The sequence below is a fragment of the Clarias gariepinus genome, chromosome 15 (genome assembly GCF_024256425.1).
Source record: "Clarias gariepinus isolate MV-2021 ecotype Netherlands chromosome 15, CGAR_prim_01v2, whole genome shotgun sequence".
NCBI classification, from domain to species: Eukaryota; Metazoa; Chordata; class Actinopteri; order Siluriformes; family Clariidae; genus Clarias; species Clarias gariepinus.
Window position 1 is genome coordinate 30,172,266 of NC_071114.1, and position 27,565 is coordinate 30,199,830.

The window sequence follows — 27,565 nt, forward strand, 5'->3', positions numbered from 1 at the left end:
AAATGGCTTTAGCTCTTTGTTTTTTGTGTGTGACAGATCGCTAACTCTGCGCAGAAGGGGAATACATTATGCATTTTTGAGACCAGGCCTGGAAGCGCGGAAGCATCAGAAGCGTTACACCTTCGAGCCTCTTGAATTCTAATAATAAAACTATTCTCTGACCGGGTCAGTAGGTTTGTGTAGAGTCTTACAAAGTTTCTAATTTCTCACAAAAATCATTCTCTGATCAATTAATAATAATATTATTATTACTACTATTATTATTGTTATATTATGTTAAAAATAACTTATTTTAATGGTTCCTTGATGCCAGATACATTTTTGATTGTAACCTGTACAAGTTCAGCACAGATCTGAGTCTCGTCAGTGTTACAACAGAGGAAAAGTTAATACACTTTTCTTTTCTTTTTTTTACATTTAAGCTTCACATTCACTGTTACCGTATTTGTCGCCATCCCCGGACCTTACCATTCTCCTATTGGTGGTTTTTGTACGAACATTGTAACGTAACATGTTTCTGCAAATTGCTTTATTTTTTCCCCCGTTCGTGTGATCATGAGTTCTTAAAGCCCTCAAGTCAATTCTTTTATGGTGTGTGATTTTTGTCGGGTTGAAAGTCATAAAACATAAAGCCGGCTTTTCATCCACACCTTTGTCTCAGGCTTCTCAGGGACCTGTATGTCCAGGCTCACTCTCTCACCAGCACAGACTGCGTATGATCTCAGGACTCACTGCATGACGAACGCGCTGCTATTATGTATTTAAAAAAATATATAATTTCAGTGCAATGTAGAATGGTTTGTAAATGTTAATTTTGCCAAAGGTAACGGTTTAGACTGTCTCTGTTTCCTTATCATGCAGATTTAAGTGTGTATGTGTTCTTGACGGTCCTCAGTTTTGGAGTTTAATCAATAAAGTAGTAAAAGTGTTAATACTCTCTGGCCTGGTTCTGTTTCTGTATCTTTAGGATGTACAGGTTCATCTGATTAGTGCAGGGTTTGCTTTTACTTTAACTTTATTTTATCCCAGAAGCTACAAATCCTTCATCGAGGAATCACAACTCGCTTTGGTTAATTCTCGTTTCTCAGATTATTAGAGTGATCTCAGGTTATTCCTTCACAGGTTTTGTTTTTATATCAAAATGTTCTCTGAGTCAGTCCACTTCCTCACCGTCTTTGTCCTTTGCCACACATCATGGCATCATGGTTGCTCACCCACGCTTGCTTTTTTTTTTTTTTTTTTAATCTTGTCCTCTTCGTCGTCTTGTTTCTCTCACTGCTTTGTTAAAGAACACTACAAGCGACATGCTGGTGAGTCTAGGCGATCATGTGGCCCAGGAGATGGCTGCACTGTGTTCCTTGGCCTTCATGCGCAGAGCAGCGATGCTAGAAGACTTCCGGTCAGGGTCCATGTTCAGATCGTATCCGTTGATGCCGGTGCTCATGCCTGGACTCCCGAACAGACTGCCCATGTGGCTTTGTCCCATGTGACCCCCTGGACTGGGCACGCCCAGGAAATCGGACACTCCGCTCGCAGCGTGGGGGTGAGGGGTCATGCAGGAAGTCACTGAGTCACACGGAACGACGCAGCCTGGCACCGGGGACGCTGCGCTGCTGCCTCCGATCCATGAGGGATTCTGGATCTGTGACGCAAAGAAAACACACAGCTCTTAGTCTTATTATTATTACCTCTTTGATGTTATTAGTCATGTCATGCACACAGGAAGTTTAAAAATGGAATAGGAGATGCTAAATAATACTCTCCAAACCGATGAAATAATCTGTATAGAATTATATGTGAATTATTATTATAATGAAGAAGAAATTACCACAAAATGTTCCAAGAAAATTTCTACACCTTTTATTCTCTTTGCCACGCTGACATGTACGTATGTAGCGGCATTTCGGTATTCCGTCCGCCCAAGGGCTATCCGGCACATCGGGTAACGGATACTCCCCACTATTTAGATATATCTGTTATCTCTATGGCAGTTACTTAATGGGGCGGGTTGCCAGCTCAGTGCCCGATTGTCATTTACACACTTCAGGCAATTTAGGAACGCCAATTAGACTAATCTGCATGGCTTTGGACTGCGGGAGAAAACCCACCAAGCACTGGGAGAACATGCAAACTCCACATTCACAAACCTAAGGCGGGAATCAAACCCCCACCCTGAAGATGCAAGGCGACATTGCTAACCACTACGCCTCCACGCTACATGCTACAATGCTGCAGATAAAAGGAATCTGAATCTACCTGTATGTATGATGTATATTTATAAAAATGCAAATTAGGAAACACCTCTTGGATCTTAATGCCACTCTAACTTACTAGCATTAGCTAACTTAGCTACCTTAAATTAGTTGCAGGAATAGTATTAACGACTTATGACTAAGTAAGCTAGCTAGCTTTCCCTTCTGAGAGAGTGTAACCAAAACACTGATCTACACAATCTGAATCACTCCCCTTCAACAATCAACTCCCCTTCAGCATACTGTCCCTCCCAACCCATCCGAAATCCCCAAACTGTGTCCCATTTCATAGTTTAAGTGATTTTACTATTGGTGTACAAAGTTAGATGTGCGCTTTTTCAGTTTTTCTGTTCCTCCCACAATCAGGCTTCCAGAGTATAGACCAGATTGTGATGCCCACTACTCACTTCCCTCTCCCTCATGAGACCTTTCTGGTCAGTTTCCTGCCTCGCTTACAAACTAGAATCAGGGCGCCAACAAGGTCAATGGATCCACATTGTGACTTGATGTGATAAAAACCTGATCACGCAACAATTTAATCATCATCATCCTTTAACCTTTATTTTCTTTTGGCTTTACTGCCACTTCGAGCAAAAAAAACGCTGCCATGTCGCCCACATCTAAATCTGCCACTGGGGGGCAGCATCCGTCTCTGAAAACGTGACTGGTGAATTCCTAAATTTTTCCGACATGCTAGCAAAACTAGCCTTATAGCATCCTAACATTAGCGCTTGTAAAAGTCATGACATCATATTTCCAGAGCACCCAAAAGCCCATGCTGTTTGGAACTTTTACAGGATAAAAACATCAATGCTTTTGATTAACTGAAATTCGAGTGTATGTTTTGAAGTTATCAGATGGGCGTGGTCTTTTAGAAAGGATTCTTAAGTGTTATTTGGTTTATGTACTACCGAACAATGGTGTTTCAAAACCTGTTCACATCGTCTGCCTCCAGTCTGAGAGTCTTGTCTTGTCCATGGCGCGCTTTTTTTTTTTTTTTTAAAGATTTATCAGGCACTTTGAGGTTCTCTGCCTCACTCAGAGGAGGAATGTCTGTCTGTGCTTCTCTTCAACACCTAGCGTGACTCTGTAGATCTGTCTTGAAGTGAAAGGGCAGTGCTCTGTGTGTGTGTGTGTGTATGTGTGTGTGTGTTGAAACGAAGGGATCTGAGGGAGGGCTGCGGCAGAGAGAGAGAGATGAAAGCCCTCTCAGGGAGATGCCCCAGATGTGCGTCGGCCGCATTCCACAGCTGCAGGCCTGCTCTCTGAAGAGCCTCCTCTGCTCTCCCACTCTCCTGCAGATTCACAATCAACATGGGGGAATCTCTCGCTCTTCCGTGAGGGCGTGTCTCGCTCCGCCGCGGCCTCCGATCCTGACCCGACTCCTTGGACCCGACGAGCCTCCAGATTTTGTTAGGGTAAAATAATCAGTGCCCCGGGTGATGTGATGAAGCGGAGTTAATACTGCTATCCCAGTGTGGATTATTTTCCCATAACAGCACCTTGCGGAAGTGTTGTATTTAAAATACTACAGCAATCTGCCAATCTGTATTTATTGTAATCTGATTATAGTTACAACCGATGTTTTTTTGCAAAACGAGTTAAATTCCGTTCTCACATTATAGCAGCTGTACACATGTTGTTCGCTCAACAGCCCCTTCCTTCCCCTCTTAAAATTATCGCAATGAAAAAGACGCAGTTTGTTAAGCTTCTTACGCTAAACTTGTCTGTTCTGAGGATGACGGAAAACTTAAAGCATTAGCTTTATTGATTGTGACAAGATCACTGACACTGGAGACTCCTTCCTCCTTCCAAAATTACACACTTCCTTAAAAAAAACTATGTACAAAAATTAAGTCTAGCTGAACAAGCCGTTGCTATAGAAACGATATAATAATCCACATTAAACTTGCATTATTGTCAAAGCTGCTGTTCTAGAAAACTAATCAGCACCCTCTGACCAATCAGAAATCAGTATCCAGGATTTAACATCTGGAGACATGGTGTATTATTTAAAGTAGATGTGCGATAAAAGGATTAAAGTGAGAACAGTAAGAAAAGTGGTTATTGAACATGTGTTTATTTTTTTTGAGATAGTGACCATTTCTCTTGCTCTTCTTACATTTTTTGCACACGTAATTGTTAACAGGTTGCAGTTGCGTAAGAGTAAGAAAACGATTCAGGATGTGTGTTATATGCCATGAATGAATAAATTATTATTGTAATCTCCGATATTTCATTTTGTTGCGACAGTTATGCGTACCTGAGCGTAGTTCTCTGGCCGTGTGAGGAGTGGAAGCTCGTAGGCGGTGGAGAAGTGCGTTCGGACCTGCTGCATCTGTCCAAAGCGTTCCCTCTTCCTCCACTTGGCTCGCCGGTTCTGGAACCACACCTGCAGGACACAGGGGTATTGAAATAATTGTTGTTTAATTTTTTTCGCACAAATACAGCTCCGAGCGAGAAATCTTGGCCACGGATTAAAAAGAGATGTTTGTCCGCTAAGAGCCAGGCCGTTGCAAAACACTCGGTCAGAAACCCCCTTGGCCGTTGCAGAGAGCTCTATTATTTTTCAGCATCTCTTCTCTCTTCCTGGAAGAATAGTTGAGTGAGACCTGCGTGGTGTTTGATGTTATGGGAGATGACAGATTGCGAAGGCCTCCTCTGAGGCTTTTTTTTCCCTCCATTGGAGCCGTCAGTAACAGCAGGAGGTAGAGAGGGGAGTGCAGGAACCCGCCAGGGCCAGAGGTCTCGGAGAACCGTGTCACTCCTCCACCTTCGCTCATGATGGATTAGAAGAATGCGTCGAGGAAAAAAAGAAGAAGAAGAGAGTGTAACAGCGTCTAAGTGAATTCACTCCACAAACTCTGACGGACGTTTCGTGACGCGAGGTGATTTTGTGACTTTAGCACTTCGTCAGGTTTATGGTGGAAAAGTAAGAAAAGTATTGATATATAAAATACCAATATAATGATAAATTGTCATAGTGCACTTTTCTAAGATATTTAAACTTATATATTTATAAACATTTTAGTAACAGTTACAATTTTTTTTTGTAGATTGCACTTTTTTCCTATTATTTCTTTTTATTATCTTTTCCTTCTTTCTTTTCTTCCTTTCGTTTTCTATCTTTTTCCTTGTTTTCTTTCTTTCTTTGCTACTACTCTTTCTTTCTTCCTTCCTTTGTTCATGCCCTCCTGCTTTCCTTCCTGCCTGTCTTCCATCGTTCCTTTCCTCCATTCTTTCTTCCCTCCTTTCTGACATGTTTGCGTCCCGGCGCTGAGGTCTCTCAGGTCCTCACCAGATGCTCTGAAAATCTTAAAATGCTCCTAAACCCTGCACATCACCATCATCATGCCTGTTGTGTATTGTAATATTGTTTTGAAGTTTATGTATTTCAGTCATGATGTCCGTCTGTATTTTACAGCGAGTGTTCTCATCTATTTTCTCGTCTCTTTTATTATTTCTTGAATTTCTTGAATCAGAGAATCACAATCGGGGTTTTTTTTCCCCCAACAAAAGAATCAATTCAAAGTCTGAACTCGAGGCTGGAACGAACCCACTCGGCCCAATCATCTTGCAGATCTCTGGTCCACTGACATGCATTTATTTCCTCGGCTTCCACACGTGCGTGCAACTCACATGCAATTAAAAAAACGCGAGCGAAAGAAACTAACCAATTCTTCTAATTCCGCAGCGGCACAGACAATCAAAGGGAAAAGAGAGGATGGTCCTTAATACAGACAATGTGGAGAGAATTTCACATCAGTTCCTCAAACAAAATGCTAGCAGATCCTGCAGCACCCCCACACCCCACCTCCCCCAGCACCCCCACCCCCTGCTTTTTACCCCCTCAGCCCTTTCCCCTTGTGCTTAGACTAGTATAGCACAGCGTTCTCATGACAAAAGTGTACCATAATTACCTCTGACAACTGATCCTAAAAGCGTTGTTTATGAGAGCATTATTATGTTTAAACTACCATCAAAGGCTGAGCAAGCGATCTAAATACAGGCCGAGTCTCAGATGGGTTTAAGTCTGGCATTTTCCACTGCAGCCAAACAGAGAGACGTCATCTCGCTATCTGCTCTCAGCGAAACTCGATCGCGCTGCCGCTCTGATTGCACTTTATGTCAAGTCTTCAGAATAAAGTTCTTTTAAATGATAAGTGACATTTTTTACCCGTGAATAAACAGTAAACTTCAGTGTCGATACATCGTTACCAATTAAAACTATCAGTTGTATTTTTTATTTTTTTATTTTATCTTAATAACATTAGGAATTTCAGTAGACAACATTATTTAGAGCGACTTACGTTTGCTGCATTACACTTATGAGCAGTTCAGGGTTAAGGGCGTTGTAAAGGCAGCTTGGTGGTGCTGGGATTTGAACCTGTGACCTTCTGAGCAAAAGTCCAACGCCTTAACCAAAGAGATACCCCTGCTCCTGAGGAGCGGCTAATATTCATTGACCGATCAACACACGCAATAATCAAGTCCTTGATGAACACCTTAACGAGCATAGTTACACTTATTAATGGGCAGAAATAAAATATCACTAAAGGCAAGTCATCGTATGAATTTTGCTACATTTTTGTGAATTTGTGTCATTGATAGAATTAACAGTCCATATATGTTCAAATAATCGCTCAGACGTTGATTAATTTCTCATAACAGCGTTTCTGTGACGAGCTGCAAATCACAGGTTTATTTTAACACATTATTTTTAACTTATCAGCGTTTATGTTTCTTATTTAAGTTCAAGAAAGTAAAATTGAAGGAACAAGTGTTTAAAACTTGCTTGTTGGGCGTTCCACAAAATTAATGTAACTGTAAATCTCTTACTATTATTTGTGGGTGTTTAATAATAAATAAATATTTAAATAAAGAAATAAATAAAGAAATAAAACACTTTTCAGCTTTAAAAGAAATGAATCAGATTAAGGACGGTACAGTAAAAGTGACTTCGCTTCATCGCACCACATTCGTCACTGATTATTTTCCTTTAACAGCACAGCATGTTACCTGTAACCATCTTTTTCCCATTTACATGATTTATCTTTTTGGTTTATATTATGTACAGTAAGTAGTTGCCATTAAAATAAAATGTGCTCTGCTTGTAATGGACTGCTTGTGCAGCAGTGCAGGAAGAAGTCACTCATCCCCGTTGTCTTCCTGTTTCTCTGCTTCAGTTTTATCTTCGCTCTTCGGTTGGGAAATTGAGAAGAGTGAGATGGGATCGTTTCAAACCCGAGCTTGTTTTCATTTTATGTTTAATTTCCTGACGCCTAAGCCCCCCGGCTTTCCGACTCTGCTCCTCCAACCCCGGAGAGGCGTGCCGACAAGAAAAGGTGGACGTATTCCCTCGCTCCTCTGCTCTCCTCTGTCTGAACTCGAACACACGAGCCAAGGCAGAGGCGTGTAGAGTTGCTTCTCTCACCAAAAAAGCCCGCCTTTGTACCAGAGAGACCGGGAGGCCGAAGCTTTGACAGAGGATTGCTAGAGAGCAGAGTTCACTTTAAAAATGCCGTCTCTTTTCCTGTCTCTATCCCATGGACTTTCCTCCTTTGTGCACTTAAAAAAAAACAACAAAAAAAAAAACAACAAACTTGTTCAGTGGCTTGTTGCGAGGCAAAAAAGAATGTATTTTTGTATGTTTAGCACGCGTGGTAACGACACAGTAATTGGTAAAGACGTTGACAGCTAAAGCCACTTAGACGCTTATTACGAAGCTTTATTTATGTTCCAGCGCAGGGGGAGAGGGAACAGAAACACTAAACTCGGCCCAGCGGAAAGAGGGGAAAGATCAGCTTTGAAGTCACGAGCGGCTTTGAGGATTGATCATCTGGTTCTGCTGTCACTCAACTTCCCGTTTTTTTTCCTTTTGTATATAACATTTTTCTTTTTCTTTTTTTTTTGGTTTGAAAATCATTTACTGTGCAAACAAAGCAACACATTTACAGCTTTGTGAGTCTCTAGCTTTTTATTTATTTATTTATTTATTTTTATCCACAGCAGTATTTTCATTTATTCATCAAACCATGCACATATTTACTTAATCCAGGTCTGGTTTGGAAGGCGGTGCAATATATTATGTCAGTATTTTACAGACATAACTGACTGCTAATCGTGAATAAACCAAGCCGAGTGCTTTGGCCAAGTCTGAGCGCTTTACTTTCCATGGCATTTTTATTTCCATTTCAAATAATCCTGTCATATGAAACTGGTGGCTGTCAGGATGAGTTGCAGGTTATTAAAGTGCTTAACCTTTGACCTCCGGCATCTAGCTAACCTTGTGTTCACTGGTAGACTGCAAGTGGCGTTGCTTTTTAGAATAGATAAAAACTGAACATTTTATTTGTATTTCTTTATAAACATTATGCATTTTTTTTTTTTTTGCCTTGATTTTTGGCATTTCATATGAATTTATTTTGCGCTAAATGGTAACATAGAGCATCTTTATCTATACAGCATGATATTTTTAACTTTATTTATTTGAGACGTGCGAAAATTATAGCGACAGAATTGTCTCATATGCACATGTGACCGTCTTTCTTAGTAACTCACAAACTAAAAGTAGATCTGAGTTTTATCGGCGAAACCGAGACGAGGTTGAAGGTTACAAGTGAACTTCAGCACATCCAAAGCCTCCAGCGAGGTTCTCTCACCCAACCCCCTAGAGGAGGGAGGGACACATTCTTTTCAGAGCAGGACGTTAATGAAAAACAAACAGTTTAAATCCCGTGGTTCTTAGTAAAGCGTGCACGTGCCGTTGGGTAGAGCAGGTTCTCCCTGTGTGTCACTCAGTGCTGGAATGCAGTCATGGTCCTGGAAGGATTATATGCAAATATGAAGAAAGGAGGAGGGAGTGAGAGGGCCACAGGTTCTGGGTTTTTCCAGACCCAGATATGTTGTAGTTCAGAGGTTCTGGTGAAGGCCAGGGATGAAACCCGACACCGAGCACCATGTCTGCGCTGCCCTTTTTTACCCCCCTTTGCTTCACACATATGGATTTGGATTTCTAAAGGTTTTCATGGTTCTCTCGTCTGTGTTTATTCTCACTGGTGCTCTTCATGACCTCGCGCTTCAGAAAAACTTTTTAAAAAACTTACATTATTATTATTATTATTATTATCATTATTATTATTATAAGTTGAACATTCTGATTGACGATTCCAGGCCTTTAACGTCTTCCACTATAAAGTTTTAAAGCAAATTTAAAGCAACATTTTGTTATGAAACTTTGTCACAGGTTCAATGCCATGTAAATAGTATCTCAATTATTTCACATTGACTCTTTTTGCTCATTTCAAGGCTTCAGTCTTAATGTTGTTTTGTTCTTGTTGCTACATTTGTAAGAAATTATTACTGTGTCCCGCTACATGCAAAAGTTTGATATTATTATAAAACCAAAAATGTCCATTTAAAGGAACTGATAATTTCATGTTAGCGTCGATAAAGTGAAGAATTAAAGCAGTTAAGTGCAAAGGTTTACACACCCTTGATTTCAAACCACAAAACCGAAAATTAACTAGTACATTTAAGTGCAGAAATTTCCAAAAACTTCTAATTTTACTATATTTTTGTAAGTCGTTTTCTGTACTTTTGCAAGCACTTTTTGTAAGTCGCTCTGGATAAGAGCATCTGCCAAATGCCTAAATGTAAGTGTCATATATCATTTTATGTTGATTTAGAAAGTCCAAAATACAAAAATCAAATGTATAGTAAAGATCTGCACACAATTTGCTAAACAAAAATTGTATACAAAAGAGTTTTTTTGCCCATTTTAAATTTACACCCCAAAAAATGATGATGATAAAATATACAAACACAGAAATTCATTTTTTTTTTGTATTTGATTTCGCATTTCTAGGAAATGACAAAGCGTATGACACAAAGACGTTCTATGAAGGAATACTATTTCACATAGTCCCAGTAAGATATTAATAGTGGGAAAGAAGTAATAATTCAGAATGAGAAACAAATATTAATGTGAACTCCAGTCATCTACTTCAACTTTTTTTTTTTTTTTTTTTTAAGAAATGATTCACTTTTTCGGTTATTCTGTGCGAACTAGACTGGAGATCAGATTTTTACAGTCATTTTAACCTCTTGAGATCCATATATTTTCTTAAATGAAAATTTTCTCTTAGCTACATTGTCTTTATATTCCTGTGTGATCTTTATATCCAGACCGTTGGGTATAATTCTTTTGCCAAACTTCCTTCTGATTGAAGACATTCATTAATTTCATAGTTATTAGGTGCTAATAAAAAGAAGCAATGATGATAAAAAGCAAATTACAAGTCATTAAGGACCTTCAGAACCTTTGAAATCACTAAGCTAGAACATTTTAGGCTTGGAAGTAAATGAACTCTCTGTCTGAGACTAAGTCGCTGTTGGGTCAAAGGCTTTGGAACAGAAAACACCGTTAAGTGACCATGAAGTTCTGTTTTGTAGATAAACCAGAGCTCCATGTTGGTTCTCTTTACTTCAGTGTATTTATGAATGATGCAAACTTTTGAGTTATTCATGTAGCCTCCTTAGACAGGTCATGAAGAGATCATTGCTGGTGGCAAGATAGTTAAAGGCTTTAAGGCAGAGTGTAACATGGATTTTACCTGGACTCGAGCCTCTGTGAGGTCTGTCCTGAGTGCCAGCTGTTCTCGCGCATACACATCTGGGTAGTGCGTCTTTTGGAAGACTTTCTCCAACTCTTCCAGCTGATAGCTTGTGAAGGTGGTGCGGTTGCGCCTCTTCTTGCCCTTGTTGCTCTCTCCCTCGCCTTTGTCGAGCGGGGAGGCGAGCTCAGAGCTGGGTCTCTCTTGAGGAACCTTAGCTGATGGATCCTTCACACTGAGGTAGCTACCATCCATCCCTGTGGGGTCGGTGTTCGCTGGCAGCTCTGAGTCAGTCAGTGCTGTGGTGTCTTTACCTGAAATGGAAGGAGAAAGAGAGAGAAACGGGTTAGAACGGTGGGATTTTTAATCGTAAATATGTTCACCTTTAATGGGGATGAACAGAATGGATTTTTACGAAAATGTTTTGCAATAAATATAGCAGAACATATACCTTAAATATGGATGACTATAAAGGTAATGACTTATTCTTTATTTTTTATTTTTCTATGTAGTACATACTTACATTGTGCAATACATTGGCAAAATTGGAAATTCTTTACTTAATCTTTTTACATTTCTCTCTTTAAATTGAACTGTTCTTCTTGTACTTAACTAATGAACCCTTAAAAAAAACTTTTCTCCTTAAGGTGTGTCTAATCTGGGTAGCAAAATCCTAAAACATCCAAGTTATTGCGTATTACGTCCTTTTTAATATCTCAAACCTGTCAGGATTTTAGCATACCTGTACCATTGTCAGTTCTTGTTACACTCTCAGGGTTCTCCAAAGGTTCTAAGAACTTTTTATTATTATTTTGTACTATATGTCACTCTCACTCACTCATTCTCTATAGCACTTATCCTGGACAGGGCCACGGCAGGCCTGGAGCCTATCCCAGGGGACTTGGGGCTCTAGGCAGGGTACACTCTGGAGGGGGTAACAAGCCATCCCAGGGCACACAAGCACTCACACACTCAGTACAGGCAATTTGGAAACACTAATTAGCCTAATATGCATGTCTTTGCACTGTGTGAGAAAACAGGAATACCTGGAGGAAACCCACCAAGCACGGGGAGAACATGCAAACTCCATGTACACAGACCCGACGGGGGAATCGAACCCTCAAATATGGAGGTCCGAGGTCACAGTGCTAACCATCAGACCCCTTTAAATTTTTTACTCTTTGTTATATTGCAGCCATTTGCAAAATCATTTAAGTTTTTTTCCTCATTAATGTACACACAGCACTCCATATTGACAGAAAAACACTGAATTGTTGACATTTTTGCAGATTTATTTAAAAAGCTAAACTGAAACATCACATGGGCTTAAGTATTCAGACCCTTTGCTGTCCATTTCTTTGATCATCCTTGAGATGGTTCTACACCTTCATTTAAGGCCAGCTGTGTTTAATTACACTGATTGGACTTGATTAGGAAAGGCACACACCTGTCTATATAAGACCTTACAGCTCACAATGCATGTCAGAGCATATGAGAATCATGAGGTCAAAGAAAATGTTTGAAGAGTTTAGAGACAGAATTGTGGCAACGCACAGATCTGGCCAAGGTTACTAAAAAATTTCTGCTGCACGTAAGGTTCCTAAGAGCACAGTATCCTTTAAATGAAAGACGTTTTGAACGACCAAAACCCTTCCTAGAGCTGTCCAAACTGAACTATCGAGGAGAAGAGTCTTGGTGAGAGAGGTAAAGAGGAACACAATGATCACTGTGGCTGAGCTCTAGAGATGCACCAGTCCACCAGTTGGGGCTTTATGGCAGAGTGGCCCGACGGAAGCCTCTCCTCAGTGCAAGACACATTAAAAAACACCTGAAGGACTCCAAGGTGGTGGGAAATAAGATTCTCTGGTCTGATGAGACAAAGATAGAACTTTTTGGCCTTAATTTTAAGCGGTATTTGTGTGGAGAAAACCAGGCACTGCTCATCACCTGTCCAATACAGTCCTAACAGTGAAGCATGGTGGTGGCAGCATCATGTTGTGGGGGTGTTTTTCAGCTGCAGGGACAGGACTGGTTGCAATCGAGGGAAAGATGAATGCAGCCAAGTACTGTACAGAGATATCCTGGACGAAAATCTTCTCCAGAGTGCTCAGGACCTCAGACTGGGCCGAAGGTTTACCTTCCAACAAGATAATGACCCTAAGCACACAGCTAAAATAACGAAGAAGTGGCTTCACAACAACTCTATGACTGTTCTTGAATGGCCCAGCCAGAGCCCTGACTTAAACCCAATTGAGCATCTCTGGAGAGACCTAAAAATGGCTGTCCACCAACGTTTACCATCCAACCTGACAGAACTGGAGAGGATCTGCAAGGAGGAATGGCAGAGGATCCCCAAATCCAGGTGTGAAAAACTTGTTGCATGTTTCTCAAAAAGACTCATGACTGTATTAGATCAAAAGGATGCTTCTACTAAATACAGAGCAAAGGGTCTAAATACTTATAAATACTGTGTGTACATTAATAAGCAAAAAAAAAAACTTAAATGGTTTTAGCAAATGGCTGCGATATAACAAAGAGTGAAATATTTAAGGGGCTCTGAATACTTTCCGTACCCACTGTATGTACAGATCATAATTGGTGGTTTCTAGGTAATTGGCTTACTCCTAGAAAAAAAGGTACTCAGTTTTTCAAGAGTTCTTTGGATATTTATTGGTTTTTAGCTTCGATAAATGATCCTACATCCCCATCTGAAAACAGTTAAAGGTTCATTTTAGTGTATCAAAATTTTTTTGTTGTTGGTTGATTTGTGACAAAAATAAATGTGAATTATGTTTTAAGTATGTATGTATATGCATTTGCTGGTGAAATGTGTGCCTGGGAGTCAGTTGTATTGTGTCCAAGTTGTTACAGAAAAAGGTCTGAATACAACCCTACCTTTATGGTTTGTATGACTTGTGCAAATTATTACGAATTTTCTAAGTTTTAGTTGGATGGGTGGATGACCCTGCATCACAATAAATAAATAATATGGTCAGATGTTGTCGAATGAATATACGAAACCAAAACAATGTTACATGTCTCCAGCTTTGTAGCTCAGATGCTCAGATTCACACCTGCATGTCGTACCGCTGGCACATGAAAATCAATTTCGATCCATTACCACAGAGAACGATCCAGAAATCTTTTGGCCATTTGTGTGCCTGAAGCGAGAGTGTTGGTGTCAGGCCCTTTGGCTTTGTGTAATATCTAAACATGTCTGACTTGCTCCACTTATGGCTGCCAGTCTCAGCTCGTAAATCAAGCGCTCATATGAAACAGATACCCAGAACCAGATGTAATTGCAGCCTGATAGAAAATTGCAGGTTTCCTCCTCAATGGCTGGATTCTTCTCAGCAGCCTTGTACACGCATGCTTGTCCGTGTGATCTGCCGTGACACCGCGCGTGAAGCGGTCACCATGCCAAACTGACCCAGCGATGAGACGCCAGAGTGGTGATTTTCTGCATCAAGCCACTGGAAATGCACTTCAGCTCAGCTGTGAAACCTCAATCTGTCAGTCAGAAAGGGATTTGATTTTTTTTATTTATTTTTTTGCGCCTGCCTACGAAGATCCAGGACTTTAACTGTAAGGGATGTACAGGGATCAGAGCTTCTGCCAAAGCATCCTGTATTTGGAATTGCCTCAGGCAGTAAGGAGTCATTATTGTGACATGTTACAACACAGAGATATGATGTATGATGTGTGATGCATGTACCTGGCGAGTGAAAAGTTTTAGCATGCAGCGCATTAGCGAAATTACGCTAACATTCAAATTTTACGTACTGTAGGTTGAATTTTTGCAATTTTCTACTTGAAATTTGTTTTTTGGACTTGCCGACTCACAGACTCACTCGATCACTCACTAACTCATTTACTAACTTACTGACTCATTAATTGACTCACTCACTGACTTAAATACTCGAGTCATTCACTTATTTAATGATTAAATTCATTTACTTACTCAGTTATTTACTCACTGAATGTCTCACCGGCATTAATGACATGTACTTAAATTAATAAAATAAAAGAGAAGTAAAAGACAAAGTTGGTTGTCGTTTAAGATTTTATTATTTATTACGCCCTGGGACCCTAGACCTGGGGACGTAATTACAGTTTTTTAATTTACACTTACAGTACATGCTGACTTATTTACTGACTCACTCACACCAAGTCACTTGCTGACACACATGTTGACATACACTTATCCACTCACACTCACTCACTCACTCACTCATTCAGTCACTCATTGACTCTCTCACTGACTCACTTACTGACTCACTCGCTCTCTCAATCACTCACTGACTCTCACTGACTCTCACTCACTTGGCCACTTATTGACTGTCTTTATAACTGATCCAAGTTTTCATCTGTACTCATTTATTCACATTTAATATTTAAAAGTTGCCCTTCTCAATATTATTAAATTGTTTACTGGATTTGTTTTCGGCAGAGTGACGAAATTTCTACTTTTTCTTCACATTAAAAGCATCGACAAAATCAGTTTATGATGATTTCAGGGTCATGAGCTAAAGGAATCAGTGAGGCAGTGAGCTGTGAGACGCATTCCACTCATCCTGACCTTTATCGTGACAAATCCTGCCTTCTGTTCTACAAATGTTCCCCTTCTACTAGTTTTTTTCCAACAAGCAGTCCCGTGATTGGACAGTTTAAAACAGCCAGATTGTGGAACATGACACTGAATAATGTATCTTTGATGCTTTACAGATTTACTTTGATGGTTGATTTGGTGATGGGAATGACTTGACTGGTTCATGTTGACCGAATTGGATTTAGAAAATCATCTTATATAAACAGCTTTAATATTATATTATATTTTTTCAAAACATTGTTAAAAATAAATTAGCTAAATTTTCTTCTTTTTCTGTCTAGTGTTATCTAAGTTCAAAAATGTGCACTAATATTGTATCGTAGCAGCTACCGAATACCCATAATGCACCGCTAGCCTGGGTGGATTTGCAGACCTTTCCTGCGGATGATTCTAAAGGCCTTTTAGACTTTGTATGAATAGAAATGAAGTGTTTGTTTTTGTGACGTCACTTCTTGTAATGCTGTGTTTGGTCACCCTTTGGGCGTGATCCACCCCAAATAATTATGTGTAGAAAAGTGTTTAAAGTACACATTATATCTTTTAATGTCACTACAGTCACTGAGTGATGAACAGTTATAGGTAATGTTGTGTATAAAGTCATTTCCTTTAAACGTCATTTCTGTTTCCTGTAGTAATAATAATAATCATAATAATGTATTGCTGGTTTTCCAGTGTAAAGGAAAAATTATTCAAGGACTATTTTGAACATGTGTTTCTAGCAACACATTCCAATGACTTGTACCACTTGAGCTTTATGCATGAACCTTGTTTACATTCTCATGTTGAAGAAAGAATTTTGAATGCACAGAACGCTAATCAGACATGTGAGGATTCTGTTGGTAAAATTTCCATCTAAATGTTGGCATAATGAAAAAATTATGCACAAAAGTTTGTGTTTTTATCGGATGTTGAACGTAATTGTCAAAAAAAAAAACAGTCTAAAGATTGCAATTTGTTGAATTAATGCATTTGTTGTTTTCCGTATTGTCTAGGTTTAAATGTCAAATCATGCTATAGAGAAGCGACAGGGTCAATAACCTTGACGTGAAGCATAACACTTCTAATACGTCTGCTGTTCACTATCTGACTCGCCTCATTTCGGATAAACGCGTGACCACTTGTTGGTGGTAAACAGTCAGTGATGTGAATAAATACTCCCTGAGGGTCTGCTGTTGGCCCCAAGTGGAGACAAGACCCCCGTGAGAGCCGCCTGTACGGGACCAAGCGCTTTCTCTGGTCACTGTGGCCTCTGTGTCCTGACAGACGTGGAGCCGGGGCTCAGGGGGAACATAATGGCTCCCATATTGCCTCCCGCTTAGGACTGACACATCCTGTTAAGCGAGAGGGAGCGAGCATAAACATTTTCGGCTTTCACTTTGAGACGCCGTGTGCCTCAGACTGTCAGACCGCTCGCAGGCGATCAAAGCATCTCACTGATGGCTTGTGTCATTCGTGCATTTGGTCTGACGTTGGGTATTGTGACAATCCCTCGCTTGTTAGAATTCAGGATTGAACCTGGCTTCGAGGTTTCTCCATCGCTCAAGGTGAACGGCGGTGCGGCCCTCACAGTTCCTCCATATGGCCGTGTAACCTGACCAGTGCATGAAACCTCAGTGCAAATCTGTTGTATCAGAACGGGAAAAGGTTTGGAGAGGACTGCGGTTGAGTGGCATCGTAAAAGAGCATGTGGGCACAGCGTTCAGCTAAAAAAGCTTAGGCTTAAGGAAAATAGGGGCTTTGGAGGTCCATGTCAGTCTGTTCCCAAATCGCAAATTTCTGTGTGCTTTTACAAATTATACAAAAAGTCACGCTTTATACATGTCCTGTAATTCCTCAGCTTTCTAAATGTCTATTAGAATAAACAGATGTAATCTCTTAAAATGTTCCAGTTTAACTATCAAAGTCTGTGTAAAAACACAACCATGGAACAACCATTCAAACTTTAAGACTATCAGTGACCTCCAACATACAGTGAGAGACGAGAAAGGCGAGTCTGGAGATGATTGTTTTCCAGCCCCAACCCCGACTAAGACGTAGTGCCATACCATATCTACGTTGACAGACCTCTGATCTAAAGTCAGGCCTTCATCCCAGTGCTGATTTTCCCGTTGAACTTTTTGATCATTGCACTTTCTGACATGTGAGAAAGGACTACAAATCGAGACCGAGAGTTCATGACTGGGTTAAGAAAGGCTGAAGTTCAGCTCCGGGACTAATTGGCTGTTTAACCTGAGTGTATTCACACCTGCCTGTTTAGCAAAACCGGAGCTTGTAAATCCGGTTTTACAATATCTCTGCACGCTGCTTTTGGAATGGAAGCTCTTCAGATTTGCTCGATATTCGATATGTTTAATAAAGAAAAGAGGAGAAAGGGCAGCTTTTATACATTCCATAATACATGCATGAACAATTCAGAGGCTCGTTCCAGACACGAACGCACTAAAAAGGTTGCCTTTCCCCACGACAAGAGACGCCAGAGACTCTCGGGCCCCGTAAGATGTCAGTACTCGACCCTTGAGTTAGTCAGGGTCATTTCTTTACAAGGGGCAGCGATTTATTCCCAGTTGAAAATGGGGGAATACATCAAAGTGTAATTTAACTGGCTGTAAAGCGGCAGGGCATCTCCAGGCTTTTTATGCAATCTGATGGGCAAGGTCAGCACCGGGCAAATAAAAAGCAACACTATAAATTAGGGACCCCAGGGTTTCTGCTCACAGTTAATTGTAAAATATTACAGATGTAAAAAAAAAAAAAAAAGCTTAAATATTAAAATCTAAATGATGAATGAAGGATGTTATAAACAGTCCGTGGTAAATTTTTAGTTGTTTGTAAATGAAGTGAGGTGTGTGTGTGTGTGTGTGTGTGTGTGTGTGTGTTGTGCACACTATATTTATTTGTGTCTCTAATTGGATTTGCTTTCTGTTCTTATACAATATGAACACAACTGTAACACAGGACCGAGCTCTGAACACTCGCCAATCATCTCCAGCTTTGTAATAATTATTTCAGGCTCTTTCATACATGGACACACACACACACACACACACACACAGTCCTCAGATTAATGGATCGACTCAAATATTAAATGTTGACACACAGACATGTTAAACAGTAATTGTACAAGAAAATTAGTAAAAAAATAAATAAAAAAAAAGGCAACAATTGTCTCATTAATAAACCATTAGCAGATCTGGTTTTATGTTCACTTTAATATATTTTAAGAAATTTCACATCCATAACCTGACATAACCACACACTCGGGTTAAAAAGAACATTTCTAATTAATCAGGTGATTTTTTTTGTTTTTGTTTGTCTCATTTAACTGATCACTTCGACCGGTATATTCCACCCTGACCCAGCGTTCTTTTTCTTTTTAATGTTTTAAGCACCACCTCATTTGAGACTTTAAAACAAGGCACAGTAAGAGAACCTGAGCCATCTACAGAGCAGTCCAAACATCACTATTCCTCAGGGAGGATTTATCCCAGCAGGCTGCAACAAAGAGCACACGCTGTGCAAGAAAACACGGCATTTCCTTCAAAACCTCTGCTGCCGATAAATCATCCCTCTATCCACTCGTCTGAGGATCCCCGAGCGTTCGCTGCTGAGTGATTTCAACTCCGGCCTGTTTAAAGTCTCGGGAGATTTATTAGTAGATTAGCAAAGTTTAAGCCCATTCTGACAGCAAGCAGCATGTTAATGTAGGGTCCTGCTTTGCTCTTAGTGATGTTCATAATTAGAATGATGTACAGAAATAAAAAAGGAAAGATGCTACAAAAAGAAATAAAAAACGCAGCAGAAATATTTCACTGTTTACACTGCATCATCTGAAACTTAGCAACTCCTGAGTCGGCCTTAAGCTCCGCCCAGTCTACAATCACTTGTCATGTCATATATCATTGAAATTAATCTTTCCTGCTCTTTATGTCATGTGTCATTACGAGGATATACATAATATGCATGCCATTTATTTTTTATAATCCTTATAATCTACACTAACCAGAAGGAAAAAACACATTAAAGTGCAAAACAAGCTATATTTTCAGAACCAGAATTTTCTGTTTCTTTATGAAATCCACAAATTCGTACATGTTGGTTAATAAGGTTATGAAAAATAAATGAATATAACTACTTAAGATGCTAAAATATCCAAAACAATTCAGGACAAGGGCAGGACATATAATTAATTAAACACTAAAGAAATAAAAACATATCTAAACATCATTCCTGGGCGGGATTTCTGGTTTTATTAAATATACAAATTTACAGGTAATTCAGTTGAATCCTTATTTGAATACATTAACATGTTTTTGGAAAATGAATGGGCAATCTACTCACAAAGCTAATTATTGTTTTAAAAAAGGAATGCTGTGGACATGTAGAACTTTTGTGATAATCTGCGTTTTTTATCTTCACACGCATTCACTGTTGTGATGACACAGTTAACCTTTCTCCTGTGTTTGCTCGTGCTTAGTGATCAGTGTTATACTGCAGACTCAACACCCTCAGGGAATTTCCTGAGTGATGTTTGAAACCGCAGAGATGTAATGACGTGCTTAATGAGACTTAATGGAAGACTGTGTGAAGAAGACGTGTTCTGTATGAATATTTAACCTGGACTAAATTGTAAAGATAATCTGGTAATCCAGACTCAATACTCAATGTAATCCAGAATAAATCCACACTAGCGTAGACGACTAAAAAAAAAAAGGTAAAAATGTGATGCTCGGTTCTGCTTGGACACATTAAACTCGATCAGACATGTTAAACCCCGGGTTTGATTAAGACTCCATCCAATCAAGTGGCTCAACTTTAAAGCACAAGGTCATCCCGCTGCGCTCGTGTGTTCCAGTCGACACTAATGTAAATTGTTAAAGCCGTAATGTTGTTTAAGTGGTAAAGTGATCCTGGGTTCTTGTCACCACTCTTTAGACTAACAGCCTGCAGAAATGCAGCCTTTTCTTCAGACTAAAGAGAACCTCAGGGACTGGATCTTGTTATTTTCCACCCCTGGTGCTTTACAGAAGCTTGAGCTTAGTTACCCTAATGTTGCTCTCTGATTGGACTTCACCTAACAGCTTGTACTTTTATTCGGATATTTGTTTGAATGTGTATTGAATTTATATAAACCTCAGCTTAATTAAAACCTCTTTTTACCAAATATGTGAACAATAATCAGTTGATCAGCTATGAATGATATTCAGGACCATATTTCTTTTTATGGTTTCTTTATTTAATGTTGCTTTAGATGATGTAAAGCTATAAACATTCATTCTTTTGGTTAATATCTTAGAAACTTTATAAGATCATGAGTACTGAATGAAAAGAATGTAATCTTAATTGATCCAACACAAGCCAAACTTTTTTAATTTGTTTGTTTGTTTGTTTTGTTTGAATATTTCCTCTTATAGCAAATAAAGCCACACAGGCATTCTCTTGTAATAATACCTCCTTTTTCATAACATAATCTCAGGATTTTTTACCATTAAATAACAAAAATTATATTAAAGAATTAATACATTAGTGTGTTAAAATGTAACAATCACCTGCTTTATAATAACAACTTATCTGTGCTCCTTTTCTGCTTTTTTTGTTTTATCCAATTTAAATAACACAAAGCTACATAAGTAAAATTCACTAAAGTGGAAATATGTACAATAAATCTTATTACAACTACAACAGCAACATTTAAATAATTCTTAGACCATAAAGTCCATCAACTTTAACACAACACAGTACAACACGCCTGAACCTGGAAGATAAATAGTACAAATACAACTACAATAGCAATCTGTAAAAATGATTCACACCTCATATTTTATCTTTTGAGGACTCTTTTGAAATGAACATGATCATTCTGCCCTCTCGTTACTGCTTTGATAATGGATTTATTTCACTTTATGTGCTGGAAACTCCTAGCACTTGAAGCTTTTTTTTTTTTTAAATGATTGACACTCAATGAAGAGCTACAAGACAGAACATCTTTCTCATCTCTTCAGAGAGATTGGACTTCCTCCAAAAATTGATCAGAGCCAGACCTCTGAATTCACCCTCCATGTGCTGTAAGGAATGTGTGCATGTGACTGTGGTACCCAGCTGGGTCAGTGTGCCACACAGCACCACACAGCTCCACACAGGCCTCATGGCGTCGGACAAAACCCTCTGAGTCACAGCTAGAGAATGATGAACAAACTCTAAAACATTTCTTTTTATACTGTTTAGAAATTACTTTTCCGGTCAACTGTTTTTCCTGAGGAAGGAATGTTATTGTTGGGATTATGATTGTCCTGTAATTTATTGGGAATGTTGTTAACGGGATTAATCAGACATCCAATCAGGCCCTTGTTTGCTTCTGAAATCAATATTTAGTCTAAAGTCAGGATTACTTATGTGCTACATTCAATTCAATTTAAAGCAAAGCAGCTTTACACAATCAAAAGAATTATTTAAGTTTGTATGAGATGTGAACGTGTATAAATAAAAAAAAAATAAGGCTGTCCCTGATGAGCAAGACGAGGACGACAGCTACATCACATTCTGAGTTAGGATTGCTAAACTAATTGAAATCAACAACCAAAAAATATGACAGATTTTGTCCTTTGCTAGGTATACTTGAGATTGATTTCAAAGTATCTAAAAATTTAATATGTATTTATTTATTTATTTACTAGTAAAAATCAACTTGCATCCTTTCTTTATTATACCCAACACACACACAAAGTCACAAAGTCACAGTTGCTTTAGGAGGCTTTGGTGCATCATCCATCTGATCTATATTAATGAGAGTTCTTTCAGGGGTGTTTCATCATCGTGAAACGTTTTGTGGTTCGTGTGGTTTACTATCCAGCATTTAATAGTAAGAGTCAGTAAATAGCCGTCTAGTTTTTATATTATTAAGCAATTTAAAGAATTCTGTTTACCTTTTTAAAAAAATTATATATATTTTTTTTAATGCAACAGGAGAAGAGACAATTTGTTTACAGCGTCGATGCGGGTTTTATCGCATTAATCAGATTAACCGCATGTTTGTTGCAGTATTTATTACATTTTTATTCGGTGTATCTTTCCTTCGTTTCTTATTTTCGTCCCATTTCTGGTCCTGAGTACGCTCCATTGTTTGTTGTTTGTTTGTTTGTTTGTTTGTTGCTTTTGTCTTTTTTTAGGTTATTAGTGGCGTTGCCTTTTTGCGCCTTTGTGTGTGTGTGTGTGTGTGTGCTCACTGACACACTTCCTCTGCAACAGAAAAAGTTAAATCGTACATTTCTTAGAGACCAACAAGTGATTTAACAATGCTAACATCTCGTTGTTTTTCCGAGTTATAAAGGCGTGCTTTCAGTTTGTCGGTTCGTCTCGAGCGCTGTGCGTCTGACCGGTGGCGCGCTTTTTCAGACGCGTTCGCAAAAAAAAAAAAACTACTTTAAATCCGAATGCATACAGCAGACTCTTATTCTGTTCGCTTGCGTGTTTTTCGTTTTTTTTTTTTTCTTTGTGAGGCCTGGCTTCTCCAGAAATCGCCTTTATTTTCGCTTCCTAATTTAGTAAACCGGGTATCGAATGCGCGTCAGCTCGTGCGTTTTATGGAGTTCCTTCTCTACCGCATATTAAAAGCAGGGTCATATCTACATCCCTTAAGGGTTGTTCTGTTGTTATCCTGACCTTTAAAGGTTGTTCTGTTGTTGTTCCCTCTGTATGGAGCTCTTAAAGATTCTCAGTGGAATTCTAAAACAGAACGGTTCTCTAGCAGAAATGATACACCGACTGGAGACCTTAGGCCTGACTTTACAAATAACACTTTTTCGCAGGATATCTACGCATATAAAATAAAAAGCAGAATACACTATTTATCCTAAATATTTTTTATTTTATTTTTAGAGTTAAATCTGTCTAATATATATAAACCCTTGATATTTGTTTTAAATATTCAACTGTAATAAAATAGAAGATTTATTAAATATTATATTTTCCTGAGCTTTTAAGTGCATAAACTTGGCACCAATCACATAAAATGATCTGTTTCTCAAATCCCCCCTTCCTCTCCTCCTCTGTTTAAAGCCTATGTGTATCTAAGACTCCAAGTTTCTTATAGGAGTTCAGATTTGTTTCATTTTATTTTCAGGAGGCCAAACACACGGCGCAATGTCTAATGTGATCAAGGCTGTTTACTTTTTATCGTTTTGAACTTCCATCCTATTGGTCTGGAGGAAAAAAAAATATTTGGCTTTAATAACATCTGTACAACAGATCAGTAATAAATCTGCCGTATGTCAGTAGTTACGTCATACAGTTACTGTAATTTTTTTAAAGCTTACTTTAATTATTATTCTTTTTATTCTTCTTTTTATTATTACTATTATTGTTGTTGTTGTTGTTATCATTAATACAGTTTTTTGTTATCTTCCTATTGTTTGATTTAACACTGTTTTATTTATTTTTTATTTTTTGCATAACTAATTTTATAACTAATTAATCATACGTGCATGTGTTCTCATAAATTAATTTCTAAACTCTCAGCTTAACTTTGGCAATGTCAGTAAAACAGAAAACAGTGACTACACTGATGTTGTGTCTCTGTTTCAGATTTGTGTCACTAATAAAATGTGAAATGTGGCATGAGTTTTCCAAAAGCATCATAATCGTTAAATGGTAGTCTGCACTGTCAGCAGGAAAAAGCTACTAAACTGTAAATTCTCTTGTCACTCCTGTGGAAGCACAAGTTGTACACATTTTGTACATTATTATGTGTATCTTATAGCCTATCTTTAAATCTTTACTTTGAACATTAATTACAATCGACTTGTGCACTTTAAATCATAAATGATGTACAGGATGCATATTAATGGTAAAAAAAAAAAAAAAAAAAAAAAATACAGGCAACAAACCAGCAAAAAAAAAGAAAGCTGTGCTGTAGTAGGCCTGCTTTTGGAGTGTAAGGGGGTAAGGGGGTTCCTTACTTTAGCTTAAGCTCCCTACAGAGTTTTTAAATTGATATGCAGAGTTTATTTTTATTCTGAATTCTTTTAAAAAGTTTGGTAATGATCACTTTTAAGAGCTCTTGGCATAAGCCTATAGTTAGGTTGCCAATATGCATTATAATTAATAACCAAAAAACTTAAGCTACTAAACTGTACATGTGCCTGTTAAACATGCATTTCTTCTATAATTAGCTTCCAGAGTAAATGTGGTTCTTACGATCATGTTTATTAAATTTATTTTAACCAGAAGAAAAATTTGTTCAAGAAAATTTTGCAAACAATGGTACGCTTTAGTACCTATATTTTCTAATCATCAGACTGCAGCTACATAGTGCGTTTGTTGTTGTTATTATTGTTGTTTACTGCAAACGCGTTGCATAAATTATGTAGCGTAACACTAGTGCATTGTGGTCAGTCTGAAACATAAACATTGAGACCTTGAGGCAGTTAGAAGGCTAAAGGAAAGAAGGTTATATGGTTTGATAAATCCGATGGTTAAAGTTGACAAGTTTTATTGCTGGAGCAGATTGATCAAACCTTGCATTTAAAAATGCAAAAAACAAAAACACGCATAAACCTCGGTCTAATTATTGGTCTATGTTATCTTTACTTCTTATTAAATATCGATTGTTGTTTTTAATTTTCCTGCTAATTCTGAGTTAAATAAATCCTAATAGCATGTGTTAAAGTAAAAGTGTTCTGTGATGTGTGTATGTCTGTAATGATTCTTCTTCCTCGCTATCTGTTTTTTAGGCTGTAAATAAATTAAATTAAAGCTGACTTTTGGGGTAAAATAAAAACGTATTTTATGACTAACATAACATGCTAAATGCTTTTAGGTAAAAGTGCACTCGGGTAAAAGTTTGCTTATAGAGCAAAGCAAGTGGTGTCAGTCGTGTTAATGTCTATTTTTATTAAAAAAAAATACTAAATACTGTTTACGCGACACGGTAATTAAGTTGTAGCTTGCAAATCATTAGCGGTCCCATAAGCTTTCCTTTCTTAGCACTCATTTATGTTCATCTGCTCTTTGTTTTCTTCTTCTTTTTTTTTGTATTACCTGAGACGCTTTTATGACCTTTACCTGCATTTCATCCTCTTGACGTCACTAATCCGCAAGTTGCTCGCACATGCTGGAAACCGATTTCTGGAATTTTTTGAGAAATTTATAGCAGCACATTTACAGCATCTTCCTGGTCTCAAGATGTCGCGTTTTATGAGTTTGCATTCAGTAAAAATTCTCAGGAGAAAATTCACTAATTCACTTTTGTTGTTGTTAAACTGTTCCAGGATTCATTAATATTTCAGAGAAGCACACAAAAATACGTGCTCTGTTTGCTAAGAAATCTCTGCGCCATTCACGTTTTTCTTTCCTGCCAGATGTTGTAGAGAGTCCATAAGCTTTATTTTCCCTTATTGGTTTCCAGGGTAAGCAATGCATTTTGTAACTTAATAATAATCATAATAATGATCATTTTAAAACTTTAAATCGCTTGGGTTTAAAAGAGATTGGGTTAAGAAATTCGTACGGGAAAAGGAAATTTCAGCAACATAACTGTCTTGGTGGAAAATGTTTGTGTTCGGTACATTGTTCGACTAAAAATAGATAAATGCAACTGATGTATTCGTGACTGGGCTGCAGCTTATCACATTAAAATAACATTTCATTCTGTCTTAAATTGAACTGAATTATTTATACTATTGAATTATTTTTTCAATGGTAGATTGTAAAATAATGGTGTTAGTGGGAAGTCAGTTGTAATGAACATCGCGTTAATTTTGTAAATATGTTAGACTGCATGAGCGACAAGTGGATGTAATTATTAAATATGATAATCCATATTAACCATCTTTATTTCTTTTCCTGTTCTCATTTTTCCTCAGGATAATCTAGATTATCTGTTATTACAGAGAACTTTACAAGTTTACTATCTAAAGTAAAAAATGTTGTTATGAGGTTATGAATGTGGTTGGTGTTTGTAGGCTATTACAATAACTTTGTTTATAGAAAGAGTGTGCGCCTGTAGGAAAAGATGAGGCTTTTTCAGAAACTCACCGTAGCAGGAGATGAGTCCTCCGTTGGCTGGACTGTCCTGGTGCAGTTTGGTGCTTTCTGGTGGAGTCTTGCAAGACGATCTGTGCATGAAGAGGTGGTATTTGTTAAAGGTGCCTTCTCCATCGGTGCCATCCAGTGGCTGGCATTCCTGTTGGAACGGGCTCCGAGACTTCTCTCCGTACGCCTGAACTTTACTGCTGCTGCTGAGGAAGGTCGGGCTGTATTTGGTGTCGCTGCTGCTTGGGAATGTCCTGAACGGGATGTTGGTTTGCTGATCCCGAGCCTGCGCCGCGGACGCGCTATAATACGAATCCATGGATGTCATGTCGCAGTATGAGACGCACGTCTCGGCGTTCATTCCTGAAAAAAAGCTACTGCGGCGTCGGCGGGGGTGAAAGCAAACGCGTGTTTTTTTTTTCTCCTTCCTTTCTTTCTTTTGCTTAGACTAAAGGAAGCAGACCCTCTCAGTTTGTCTCTCTCTTTCTCTGCCTCTTCCTCATACGCACACACACACACATGCACACGCACACTCACCCATGCACGCAAGCAAACTCAAACTCAGACTCAGACTCACACAGCTGGATTTGGTTACTAGATGTTTTTCAGCTCTAAAAAAAGCCCCCCTTAAGGTTTCGGTAGTAACAAAAATGCGTCTTTCTTTTTGAGAAGATGCAACCCAGATCTCCTCCTCCTCCTCCTCCTCCAGATCTCCTGCTCGCTGCCCAAGCACTGTCCGGACATGTGGCAAGAGATCTCTCTTCGGTTATTATGTAGATTAAATGAATGGGTGAGGTCAGACTTTTGCTTAGAAGGAAGAAAAAAATGTTTTGTTGGAAAAATATTTGGAGGGGGGACTTAACACATGACATTAATGTAATTAGAATATGAACACACACACAGACACACACAGTGTGTACATATAGATGATTTAGACTTGTGTGTACTTCTATGTGTAGCCTGTTTATTTGTCTTATAGAAGCGCGAGTAATCATTTTACCCTCAGATCAATCTTCTGGATTTCATAATCGCCTTCTCGAAGTGTGAGTGCACCTGATTTTTTT

General features: G+C 38.6%; 1 protein-coding gene across 1 annotated transcript; it reads right to left on the minus strand.

The window, feature by feature from the left end:
* Positions 1–514: 514 nt before the first annotated feature.
* Positions 515–27,001, minus strand: alx4a (ALX homeobox 4a). Its single transcript, XM_053513293.1, has 4 exons — positions 26,505–27,001; positions 10,868–11,181; positions 4,516–4,644; positions 515–1,642 (listed from the first exon to the last, which is right to left on the minus strand). Exons 1-4 carry the CDS (start codon positions 26,860–26,862, stop codon positions 1,325–1,327), a joined length of 1,119 nt encoding a protein of 372 aa, XP_053369268.1. The 5' UTR covers positions 26,863–27,001; the 3' UTR covers positions 515–1,324.
* Between the last annotated feature and the right edge of the window lie 564 nt (positions 27,002–27,565).